This window comes from Myxocyprinus asiaticus, chromosome 19, assembly GCF_019703515.2.
Source record: "Myxocyprinus asiaticus isolate MX2 ecotype Aquarium Trade chromosome 19, UBuf_Myxa_2, whole genome shotgun sequence".
In the NCBI taxonomy this organism is placed as follows: domain Eukaryota; kingdom Metazoa; phylum Chordata; class Actinopteri; order Cypriniformes; family Catostomidae; genus Myxocyprinus; species Myxocyprinus asiaticus.
The window spans coordinates 45,241,826-45,253,766 of record NC_059362.1 but is presented as its reverse complement, the minus strand read 5'-3'; the positions used below and the strand labels follow the sequence as shown (position 1 = coordinate 45,253,766).

General features: G+C 36.4%; 1 protein-coding gene across 6 annotated transcripts in view; it reads right to left on the bottom strand.

Moving 5' to 3' along the window:
- Positions 1-735: 735 nt before the first annotated feature.
- LOC127409621 (gephyrin-like) overlaps positions 736-11,941 on the bottom strand; it is a 100,241-nt gene continuing 89,035 nt past the window's right edge. For 3 of the 6 annotated variants that reach the window (XM_051644305.1, XM_051644309.1, XM_051644310.1), the window contains 7 exons: positions 11,458-11,579; positions 8,380-8,467; positions 7,787-7,860; positions 7,602-7,675; positions 7,342-7,445; positions 5,264-5,360; positions 736-1,974 (listed from right to left, as the gene is read on the bottom strand). In XM_051644305.1, the coding sequence (XP_051500265.1) occupies positions 1,841-1,974; positions 5,264-5,360; positions 7,342-7,445; positions 7,602-7,675; positions 7,787-7,860; positions 8,380-8,467; positions 11,458-11,579 (693 nt within the window). In that variant the 3' untranslated portion in view covers positions 736-1,840. The remainder of the gene's footprint in view (positions 1,975-5,263; positions 5,361-7,341; positions 7,446-7,601; positions 7,676-7,786; positions 7,861-8,379; positions 8,468-11,457; positions 11,580-11,941) is intronic. The other 3 variants (XM_051644307.1, XM_051644311.1, XM_051644306.1) reach the window with 2 other exon arrangements.

Sequence of the window (11,941 nt, the reverse complement as noted above, 5' to 3'; positions counted from 1 at the left end):
AAGCAGCTCTAATACACACCTCCAGTCTTGTTTCATTAATTGGATGCCAGGTTTGCCAACTCCTGACTCTAATTATCATTAGCCTAGGGGTTTACAAACTTTTCCAGCCTACACTGTGAATGTTGGAATGATGTATTCAGTATGAAGAACAATACAATAATTTGTGTTATTAGTTAAAACAGATTGTGTTTGTTCATTTTTTGTAACTTAGATGAAAATCAAACCATATTTTAAGACAAATTTAGACATAAATGCAGCAAAGGGTTCAAATATGTTTTCTTGCCACTGTATTTCCCTTATTCTTACAGTTTGTTTGATTTTGTTTACTAATGTTAATGAAATTAATACACTCAAAATTAACGATTACATTTTCATCAAAATATGCAATGAGTAATCCAAAAATAATATTATTACGTTACATAAAAATGTGTCTAAAATCTAAAAGATTACGTTTCTGATTATGATGCAAGACATGTAATTTGTAATCAGTACCAAATTACATTTCAGAAGTAATCCACCCATCACTACCATCGAGTTCACTGTAGATCTGTCATTAAAGGTTTATAACATAAAACGGTTGTAGCATCTATTGCAGTGTGTAAGTAATTTTACAAAAAAAAAGATTAATATAAGTTTTATATATAAAGCTTTCCTAAAAACGGCAGAGGTTGGTCAGTTACATAAAACCTAAACCTAAACAGTACATAAAATGTAAAAATTTTGAAATCACACACATTAAGGAATTATGTTTTTATTCATTTTATTACAAGAAAATTCCACAATGCTATTTTTATATAATGATCAAGGATTTTATTATTGTATACTCTCTCATTAGGTTCTTATCATTACAGAAAATGTTATTATACAGATTTGTTCAATGTCTCCTCATTGCTTGGTCATATTCTGCAGGAGTGCTGGTCATATTTATCTGTACAATTCAATTCTTATTTTTATTTACTGTACATGTTTGTGTAGTTGATTAAAAAGGCAGTCAGCACTTAAATAAGCTGTTATTTTTATTTCTCATCTTTTTAAAGTATATTCAAATAAAACGTTCGCCTGTGACTCCACCCCCCCAGGGGGCTGGGGGCAGGGCTACACCAGGTCATGTGATTATAAGGAAGCTTCAGGGATCGGGTGACCAGGTCCGTGTTCCCCCGGGCACGACCGATGGGCACCCACGCGTTTGGCACTGCGCACACAAACAAGACTCACGAGATAAACAACAAGCAAAGCTCTTTGTGATGTCATAATGATGCGTACTAATGAGAGGAAAAGGAAAAGTGTCACGTCAATGACACGTAAGACATAAAGGGCCGCCGTCTGGAGTCCAGGTTTCAAGTTGTTGCGTTTGTTCCCCACGTTCATAAACAAAAGCAGTCATTTCTCATTGACTTTCATCTTTTTTTACTTTAGGATGGGGAAATCATGTTCTTCGTTTTCCTGGCAGGCACCTACTGTTTTATATTAAAATGCTACAGCTATAAGATCTAGCATCGAACACACAAATAAACTGCAATGAAAAGAACAAAGTTGCCTTAATATAATAATAATAGTAATGAGAAGAAAATGCAGTAATAATATTAATAATACAGAATATATCTCTTTTTATAATAAGATTTTATCATTTAAAAGTTACATTTTTTTCTTTGTTTGAAATAATAGAATCTTTAAATTTATTTTTTTCTCATACATATCTAGTTTTGTGATCAAGATGTTGACTATACTTCAGTGTTCATCCAAATCAGTAGAAACTAGCTGTGCTGTTGCATATTACAGTCAATGATATGTGAACATGCACCGTGATCCGCCCCTCGTTCTCTGTCCCTCTTTGATGACATCATAGACGCCCGATGACCATGACGTCGACGACTTCGCCCTTGTGCAGCTCCACGTATTGCTCGGTTTTGGGTGGTAGCATCAGGAGTCCGTTGGCGCTGCGCATGCTCATCAGTCGGCTGCTAACCTGGTTCCCTGGAGAGTAGTGATAGTATTTGCACATCAAAAAGTGGTTTTCCTAATCAGTATTTTTTCTTGTCTTCCAGTAAGTATTTCTAAACATCTTTAAAACAAAATGGATTAACTTGGAGCAAAATTGGTAAGATAATAATAAGACTTGTTTTCAGAAAATAATTTTGTTTTTGTTTTTTTCAACTTCGGGCACTTTTAGCACTGTTGACTTCTAGAAAGTCTAGTTTTTTTTATTTGTCCAAAAACTGTCTCCAACAGTGTATGTACATGTATCACAGGAGATTTGTCATTTTTGTCATGACATTTTATTTTATCCCCTTTTTCTCTCAATTTGGAATGCCCAATTCCCACTACTTAGTAGGTCCTCGTGGATGCGCAGTTACTCACCTCAATGCGGGTGGCGGAGGACAAGTCTCAGTTGCCTCCTCTTCTGAGACCGTCAATCCGCGCATCTTATCACGTGACTTGTTGTGCACGACACCGGAGACTCACAGCATGTGGAGGCTCATGCTACTCTCCACGATCCATGCACAACTTACCATGCGGCCCACTGAGAGCGAGAACCACTAATCATGACCACGAGGAGGTTACCCCATGTGGCTCTACCCTCCCTAGCAACCGGGCTAATTTGGTTGCTTAGGAGACCTGGCTGGAGTCACTCAGCACACCCTGGATTTGAACTCATGACTCCAGGGGTGGCAGTCAGCATCAATATTCACTGAGCTACCCAGGCCCTGAAGGAAGTGACATTTTTAAAGTTTTTCAAATAAAATGACCAGCTCCTTTGTCTTGCTGAGGATAATTTCATAGCTAACATTTGATGTACTCTTAATACACACAACTGAATAATATTTTCACACTTATTTCATAATTTGGCAAAAGCTTGATCAGAAATGAGGCCCAATAAAATGTGATATTTCATTGTTTTGTCTCATATTTCATCTCAAGCATGTTCTTCACCGACACTTTTGTCCACTTGGTTAACAAGTACACTAACTTTGTTTAGATTATCATGTTTTTAAAGATAGAATAATCTGTATTTTTATAATGGATTTTCATTGAAAGTCTAGGACAAGGCAAAAACAGTAAAATCTATATATAAAAGACATTTAAAAAGTACCAAAAATTAATAATGAAGGTCAGTTTTAATTAGGAATGTCCTGATACCATTTTTATGAGAACGAGTACAGATACTTGTTTTTTTGGTACTCGCCGATGCCGAGTCTGATTACCGGTTTGTTTTTTTAACTCCATATCAAGTTTATTTCAATTTTATCATCAAAATGGTGTCTAAAGAAATAAATTCATTAAAACTTTTATCAAATGAAAGTATAACAATTAATTTTCAACATGACATTGTATTATTTTTATCAAATGAAGTGCTTTTATACAGAACCTCACAACAGCACTATTATGCAAACTTTATTTTTGTCAAGTGATGCATTACAGCACAGATGTGAGATATTGCTTGAATATAATACAATTACTATTGATTTATTAGTTGTAGTAGTATTACAGTGAATATTGCATAACTAAACAGTAGTGATCTATTTCTGTAGTACTTTTTTGCATTTAAATTGAGCTTTTATTTTGAAGTGTTTCTGTGTTGCTATGTCCAAGGAGCTCTGACGTAATGACGGCAGCTTCTCAATCCAGAAAAGCCGGCCCCTACGTGACTCAAAGTGATTATTAAACCGCAAAAGGCTGCCATTTAATTAAATATGTAGTCTGCATGTGCCTCATGCTTCAAATTGAATAAGCGCTCTGTTCGCTGTCATCTGCTACAAACAGAGCGTGCGATGCTCATGATGGTGTTTTCCGTGTTTGAGTCAAGGATCTCTAAAAGGTATGAGCGCTTTGTGTCATTATGTCAGCACAACACCGGCTCTACACATTCACAAACACTCACATTTGAAGCAAGCAGCACATGCAAACTATATATTTATTGCATTAAATCGCAGCTTTTGCTGTTTAATAATCTCACTAAGACATAACACGATTTTAATTAGTGCGCTGAACGTTTACGTAATGACATTCATACAGATGGTATTGGTTTTTGGTATTGGAACATTTTTACGAGTACAAGTACATGAGCGCGGTATCGGACCTGATTCCAATACCAGTATCGGTATTGGGACATCCCTAGTTTTAATGAGACCTTCATATAACAAAAATAAAAAAATCTAAATCTCTTCGTTTTAATAAAAATGGGACATGAAAGTGCACAAAATTGAAGAAACAACCAAATCATGAATTAAGTTTATGCTGTTTTTATTTCTTGTTTTAGGCATAAACCTCACTAAATTCTGTTAGATTTTACTGAAAACAAGACTTAAAGGGGCAGTTCACCCAAAAATGAAAATTCTCTCATCATTTACTCACTCTCATCCCATCCAGATGTGTATGACTTAATTTCTTCTGCTGAACACAAAGATTTTTAGAAGAATATCTCAGCTCTGTAGGTCCATACAATGCAAGTGAATGGTGGCTAGAACTTTGAAGCTCCAAAAAGCACATAAAGGCAGCATAAAAGTAATCCATAAGACTCCAGTTGTTAAATGAATGTCTTCTAAAGTGATACAATCGCTTTTGAGTGAGAAACAGATCAACATTTAAGTCCTTTTCAGTATAATTGTTTACTTCTGGTCGCTGTCCACAACAGGACTCGGTTCCCTCCGCCTCTCACGTGACATAGCAAAACCAATGAAGCTTACCACAACTTTGGCTAACATTATTTAAATGTTTGGAACAAATGTTGTCAATAAAACGTTAATGGAACATCCTTATAACGTTATTAACCTTAAATAACATTCTACTAATGTTTAGAAAACTGGACATTTTCATGTTCCCACAACCAATGCTTTAAGAACATAAATTTACTAGACCGGAAGTAAACAATTATAGTGAAAAGGACTAAACCACTGGAATCGTATGGATTACTTTTACTAGTACTTTTGCTAAATCACCATCCACTAGCATTATATGGACCTAGACAGCTGAGAGATTCTTCTAAAAGTCTTTGTTTGGGTTCAGCAGAAGAAAGAAAGTCATACAAATCTGGAATGGCATGAGGGTGAGTAAATGATGAGAGAATTTTCATTTTTGGGTGAACTATCCCTTAATATCTGCCATTTTGCTCCTCAAGTAAATGTATTTGTTTTGTCGTTATTTTTACTGGAGAACAATTCAAACTAAGAAAGTAAGAATATTGTTCCATGACCAGCAAAGATGTTAATCCAGGAAGATCCTACAAGTCCTTTTTGGCCAAATCACGGTCACCCAGAGCTCATACCTGTGCTCTGTGCCCATGGCAGAGGTTCCTGATGGTGCCATGTTAAAATACAGCGGTGATACTCAGGCCGCGGATCTAACTTTACATCACATGACAACTGAAAACAAACCATAAAGAACATTTTAGACAGCTGGTCTCACAAAAACAATTATACTAATACCTTTTTAACAGTTAGCAAAGTTATAATTGTAAAATCAACCAAATTGTTTCCATTTTCAACTAAAAATCAGATGAACGAGAGAGTTAAGCTATAACACAGACAGATATAGAAACCTGTCCAGAACATGTCCAGGTCATATTTCACCCCAAAATCAACAGATATAACTAACTACATTTTGCATAAACACTGTAAAATAAAGCTTTTCCATTTGGTCTAACATTCTAGGAAAATTTTATAGGTTTTATTTTTTTAATAGCCTTAAACTAACATTCCCAGAACGTTGCATGGAGGTTTTTGTGTAACAAACCATTGTTAAATAAGAAAAAAGTTTCATAATCATTTAATCATTTTTTATTATCCTATATTTCATTATTTTTCATAAACGTTGCATAGAGGTTATTGGTAGGCAACAATGACTGACATCAGCGCAGTACAACATATTAAATGTTGAAAGATTTCAGCAGCAGCCGATCACAGCAGTGCGTGGGATTTAAAGGCATTATAATGCATAGAAGTGTTAGTATACTTTTGATAGCTGAAAATGGTAAATCAAAGTTAAGGGTAGTGTGAAAAGCATACAAAAATCATATAATACAGGCTTTTTGAACTATTAAGACCAGATACTATAAACGGTTCAAGGAACAAAAACAAAAACGCATGAATTGTTTTAGCAGAACGTAACCGAAAACCGGAACAAACTGATTTTCAATTGTTCGAGTGAAAACTTTATTTTTAAATGCTGGAAACCGGTCATAACCGGTTAATTTTGTTTCGATAATTTTTTCATGAAACTAAAAGGCCAAAGGGTTTATCTAAGTTTATTTTTGGAACTACACCACTTCATGTTGCCCGAAAAAATTCAACGTGTGCTTTGAACCTGAAGGAAACCGCTGCATCACACATTTCTTTGCCCAGTTGGGGATGTCGTATTCTGTGAATGAAGACCTTTTCAACGACTATGTATAATTATAGTATAGATGTGATGCATTAATACAGATTTTATGCTGCCGGGTTTTGACTCAGAAGCAGATCTTTAATTACAATTTTACTTAACTGTTAATTAACTGCATGCTTATTACGATTTCTCTTGTGATAAATTGCTAATTGTTTTTTATTTTGAGGCAAATGTCTTATTTGGGTTTGTTTTTCCAGACCAGATTGCTTGCTTCTCTTGTGAGATCTTGCAACACTGCAATTGGCATTTCACCCACCCCTTAGCTCAGAGTACTGTCACTTTAAAAAGAACATTATTAACAGTTCTTTTGTTCTAATCAGTAACCATTTGGAAAGGAGGCGGTGGAACTTCTGAACCAGAACAAAAGAAATACAGTTTTTGCTCAGAACGAACCGAAATGAGAAACATTTAGTTTTTAGTCCCTGATTATGACATTTTAACCATTCTAGAATTTCCACAAGCTGAGCTGTTGGATTAGGCCACGCCCCCTTTTCCCAAAACCCCTCACTCCAAAGATACCAAAATAGCTTTATTAAGACCATCACCAGCAGAAACGGTTGTCAAATACAACAGCAGCAAAACAGCGCCCTCAACTGACAACTGTTATGAACAACATGGCATAAAGTGCCATTATGCCTCAATAATTTGCGGCAACTAAAATACTATGTGAATGCGCAAAATGATTGACAGGCAGAAAGCGTCATTGTCCACGGCCCGTGGACACATTTACATAGTCTAGAACTGTCACAGAGACCGGTGAGATATCTCAGGACACTCACAGTATTTCATTAATATCTTTCAGGGAATAGTAATTTTTTTTTTTTTTACATACCTATCCATGAACAAATCACTTACAGCACCTTTAACTGTTTATTGTGTTTACTTCCATTCTAAGAGCCTTAATCCAGTGCATCTTTTGCTTTTATCTTAAAATAAATGAGTCTGTGATGGTCTCTCTTTTACCCTGGCTTTGATGATGGTGGGTCGAGGGTCTAAGATTCCCTGCATCTTCCTCAAGGCAGGAATGACGAAGAGGTTACACGTTACGACCGCCGACACGGGATTGCCTGAGAAACGCAAGAGAAAGTGATTATTTATTTAATCAGAAAGAATCTTTTCACTAAACAAGGAAAAACAGAAATAAAATATAATGGCAAAATTGTTTGTCAAACAATGACATTCAAGTATGTATTGTGTAAAAATACACCAATAAACTCTCTCACCGTCCCTACCTGGCAGAGCAAAGATCAGTTTTCGAGACCCGTCCATATCAACTGTGGCAAATGTTGTGGGCAGACTAACAGAAGACAAATTAAAGCTCAATACCCATGTGGATCCGTTTTCACGGTTCTGACACTGAATATAAATGGGAATTACCCAGATGTCATCCAGTTCTTCAAAGACTCACCCTGGTTTCATGAAGACACGTCCAAAGTGTATCTGAGCGTGGAGGTCTATATCAAGTACCTGCTTCAGGTAATCCTGTGAAAACATCAACATAATGTGGACCAAATCTCTTTATCTCTCACATGAGACACAATTGTTTTTTTGGATGGGAATGTGAACTACATTTTTTTGCGAATCTATTATTTACAAATATTTAGGAAAACATTTTCAATTCTGATTTGGGCTATTTTTATATGTGGAAATAAATCATATGTATCTAAATTAGTTTGCACTGTTAATCGGAATACATGCAATTTTCAGCAAAAACTGCAAGTGGTTGATGGCAGGAAATTAGTATAGATTTTCATCCAGCCACTAGATGTCAGTATATACAGTAGCAGCAGATTCTAAAGTAAACTCCTGGACTACAAAGTCTGTCTGGGCATTGAGCCATTGGATTTATGCAAAAGTGTATCTCTTTCTAAACAGACATTATTGCATTTGGAACATTATCATACCAAATATTTGTCTTTGTCTTTAAAAAGCTGTTAACTAAGAGCAAATGTGACAGAAAAAGAAGAACATAAAATAAATAATTAAAACTGTAATTTGTACCTTTTCCCCCATGGACACGCCCCCTGAGGTGAGGATGACATCAGCACGATTGATTCCCTCATTCAAAGCGTTCAACAGGTCATCAGGGCTGGAAAATACCAATGTAACAGTTAACATGACAACTTGCACCAAAAATCATAATTTCTAACCCTTCCTTGGTCTTATGGGTCAGTTTGACCCTTTTGAAATTTAAACACTGATTTACATCAACTTAACTAATTTTTCGGCCTAAAACTTCATGACATCCTCCACAGAGGTGAACTGAACCTGACAATGTCATTTTTAAAAATGTCATGTATTTATACATAAAGCTCCAAAACAATAAATAAAAATAAAAATCCCTACATTGACCTAAAGGGTCAAATTGACCCTTTTTAATGTTCAGCTTCAAAAGCTTATAATACAGGCTCTATCGCTCTACTTTTGGTCTAAAATCGTTCGGCTAGGTGCCAGCTAACACTGGAAAATATTTTTTTTTTCTCTACCACCTTCTATTCCAATAAACAGTTCTGAAAGGCAGGGAATGCCCCAACGCAGCTTAAAAATCTTGTTAAAAAAAAAAAAAGCTTCAAAAGCTTGTAATAAAGTTTCTGTTTGCTCTATCTCCCTACTTTTAGTCTTAGATCATTCCACTAGATGGCAGCAAACAAAAAAAAAAAAAAACATAATTTTCTAGCACATTCCATCACAACATACAGATCTGAAAAGCAGGGGGCGCCCCAACGTGGTTTGTGACTCCGCCTATAGACAATCCAGTCTGTTTTGGAAGCCCTGCCCTTTCCCCATGTTTTGTGGAATATCTCGGCCACTGAATGGACTACAAATGTGATCTTGGTGTCATTTGAAAGCTAATGAGGTACAACATTTTATCATCAATATTCAGGAACATATTCAAACGACGATCTGTTTATAATACTTTTTTTTGCCAAACTGCATTTTTGTGTTTGCATTTGTGTCTGTTGTCAGTGAGTGTTTGTGGGTGTCTGCGTGTATGTACTTCCTGTTGAAATCAGAAGTTTACATACACCTTAACCAAATACATTTAAACTCGTTTTTCACAATTCCTGACATTTAATCGTAGAAAACATTCCCTGTCTTAGGTCAGTTAGGATCACTACTTTATTTTAAAAATGTGAAATGTCAGAATAATAGTAGAGAGAATGATTTATTTCAGCTTTTATTTCTTTCATCACATTCCCAGTGGGTCAGAAGTTTACATGCACTTTGTTAGTATTTGGCAGCATTGCCTTTAAATTGTTTAACTTGGGTCAGATGTTTTGGGTATCCTTCCACAAGCTTCTCACAATAAGTTGCTGGAATTTTGGCCCATTCCTCCAGACAGAACTGGTGTAACTGAGTCAGGTTTGTAGGCCTCCTTACTTGCACATGCTTTTTCAGTTCTGCCCACAAATTTTCTATCGGATGTAGGTCAGGGCTTTGTGATGGCCACTCCAATACCTTGACTTTGTTGTCCTTGAGCCATTTTGTCACAACTTTGGAGGTATGCTTGGGGTCATTGTCCATTTGGAAGACCCATTTGCAACCGAGCTTTAACTTCCTGGCTGATGTCTTGAGATGTTGCTTCAATATATCCACATAATTTTCCTTCCTCATGATCTATTTTGTGAAGTGCACCAGTCCCTCCTGCAGCAAAGCACCCCCACAACATGATGCTGCCACCCCCATGCTTCACGGTTGGGATGGTGTTCTTTGGCTTGCAAGCCTCACCCTTTTTCCTCCAAACATAACGATGGTCATTATAGCCAAACAGTTACATTTTTGTTTCATCAGACCAGAGGACATTTCTCCAAAAGTAAGATCTTTGTCCCCATGTGCACTTGCAAACTGTAGTCTGGCTTTTTTATGGCGGTTTGGAGCAGTGGCTTCTTCCTTGCAGAGCAGCTTTCAAGTTATGTCAATATAGGACTCGTTTTACTGTGGATATAGATACTTGTCTGTTTCCTCCAGCATCTTCACAAGGTCCTTTGCTGTTGTTCTGGATTGATTTGCACTTTTCGCACCAAACTACATTCATCTCTAGGAGACAGAATGCATCTCCTTCCTGAGCGGTATGATGGCTGCGTGGTCCCATGGTGTTTAAACTTGCATACTATTGTTTGTTCAGATGAACGTGGTACCTTCAGGTGTTTGGAAATTGCTCTCAATGATGAACCAGACTTGTGGAGGTCCATAATTTCTTTTCTGAGATCTTGGCTGATTTCTTTTGATTTTCCCATGATGTCAAGCAAAGAGGCACTGAGTTTGAATGGTAGGCCTTAAAATACATCCACAGGTACACCTCCAATTCAGTACACCTCCTATCAGAAGCTAATTGGCTAATTTTCTAAAGGCATGACATCATTTTCTGGAATTTTCCAAACTGCTTAAAGGCACAGTTAACTTAGTGTATGTAAACTTCTGACCCACTGGAATTGTGATGTTAAAAGTGAAACAATCTGTATGTAATTTTTTTTTGGAAAATTACTCATGTCATGCACAAAGTAGATGTCCTAAACGACATGCCAAAACTATAGTCTGCTAATATTAAATCTGTGGAGTGGTTAAATTTGTTTTAATGACTTCAACCTAAGTGTATGTAAACTTCTGACTTCAACTGTGTGTGTTGTGTGTGTTTGAAATTTTGAGTATGACTGTTCTTATAATAACATTTTGACCTTTTCTAAAATTTTATAGTGAGGCTTCTCAAAAAAGACTGGCAGGCACCCCCTGCCTTTCAGGTCTGTATATTGGAACAGAAGGTGATAAAGGAAAAAATATTAGCTGGAACCTAGACGAATGATTTAAGACCAAAAGTAGAGAGATAGAGCAAACAGAGCCTTTAATATAAGCTTTTGAAATTGAACATTAAAAAAAGGGTTAGAAGGGTTAAAAGTCAACACGAAAACAAAACCGAATCTATTTACTTACATATTTGAAACATTTCAAATGTTACTTCCTATAGCAAGCTTTCTCTATGTTAAGAAATGTATCGTAAACTGCTAAAATCATGTAATGTACTATATATATTGTACCACATGATTATTTATTTTCTTGTTTATAATGGTGACAGCTGCTCACTTGTCTCCTACGATTCCCAGGTTGATGGTGGGGTAGCCGTGCTCCTGTATGGTGGCCAACAGTGTTGAACGGTTTGAATCTCTGATTTTACCAGGGTGTAAATCATCTTCTGGATTCAGCAGCTGAAAAAACAAGAAAAAGATGAAAATTTTATTGCTCAGTAGGGTTGGGAACGGAGAAGCAGTTCTTATTCAGAATTGATTCCATTAAAAAAAAAACAACTACCCGAGTTTCTGTTAATGGCCCTCGAGCTTGCAATCTTGCGGCGATATGGACGCAACACTGTGCTAAAATACTTTGACAATGTTTCCTGCGCTACCATTCAGCGGCACTGCAATACCATTATTGAATCAGTAGATTCCCCAATTATAGACTCTTAAAAACGGTTCTTTTGAATCTACAGCGTGAAACAAAGCGCGACCAGTGTAGTCCGATTCCCGAATGATTGACTCATAAGTTGGTTCCTTTGAATCTTTACCACAAA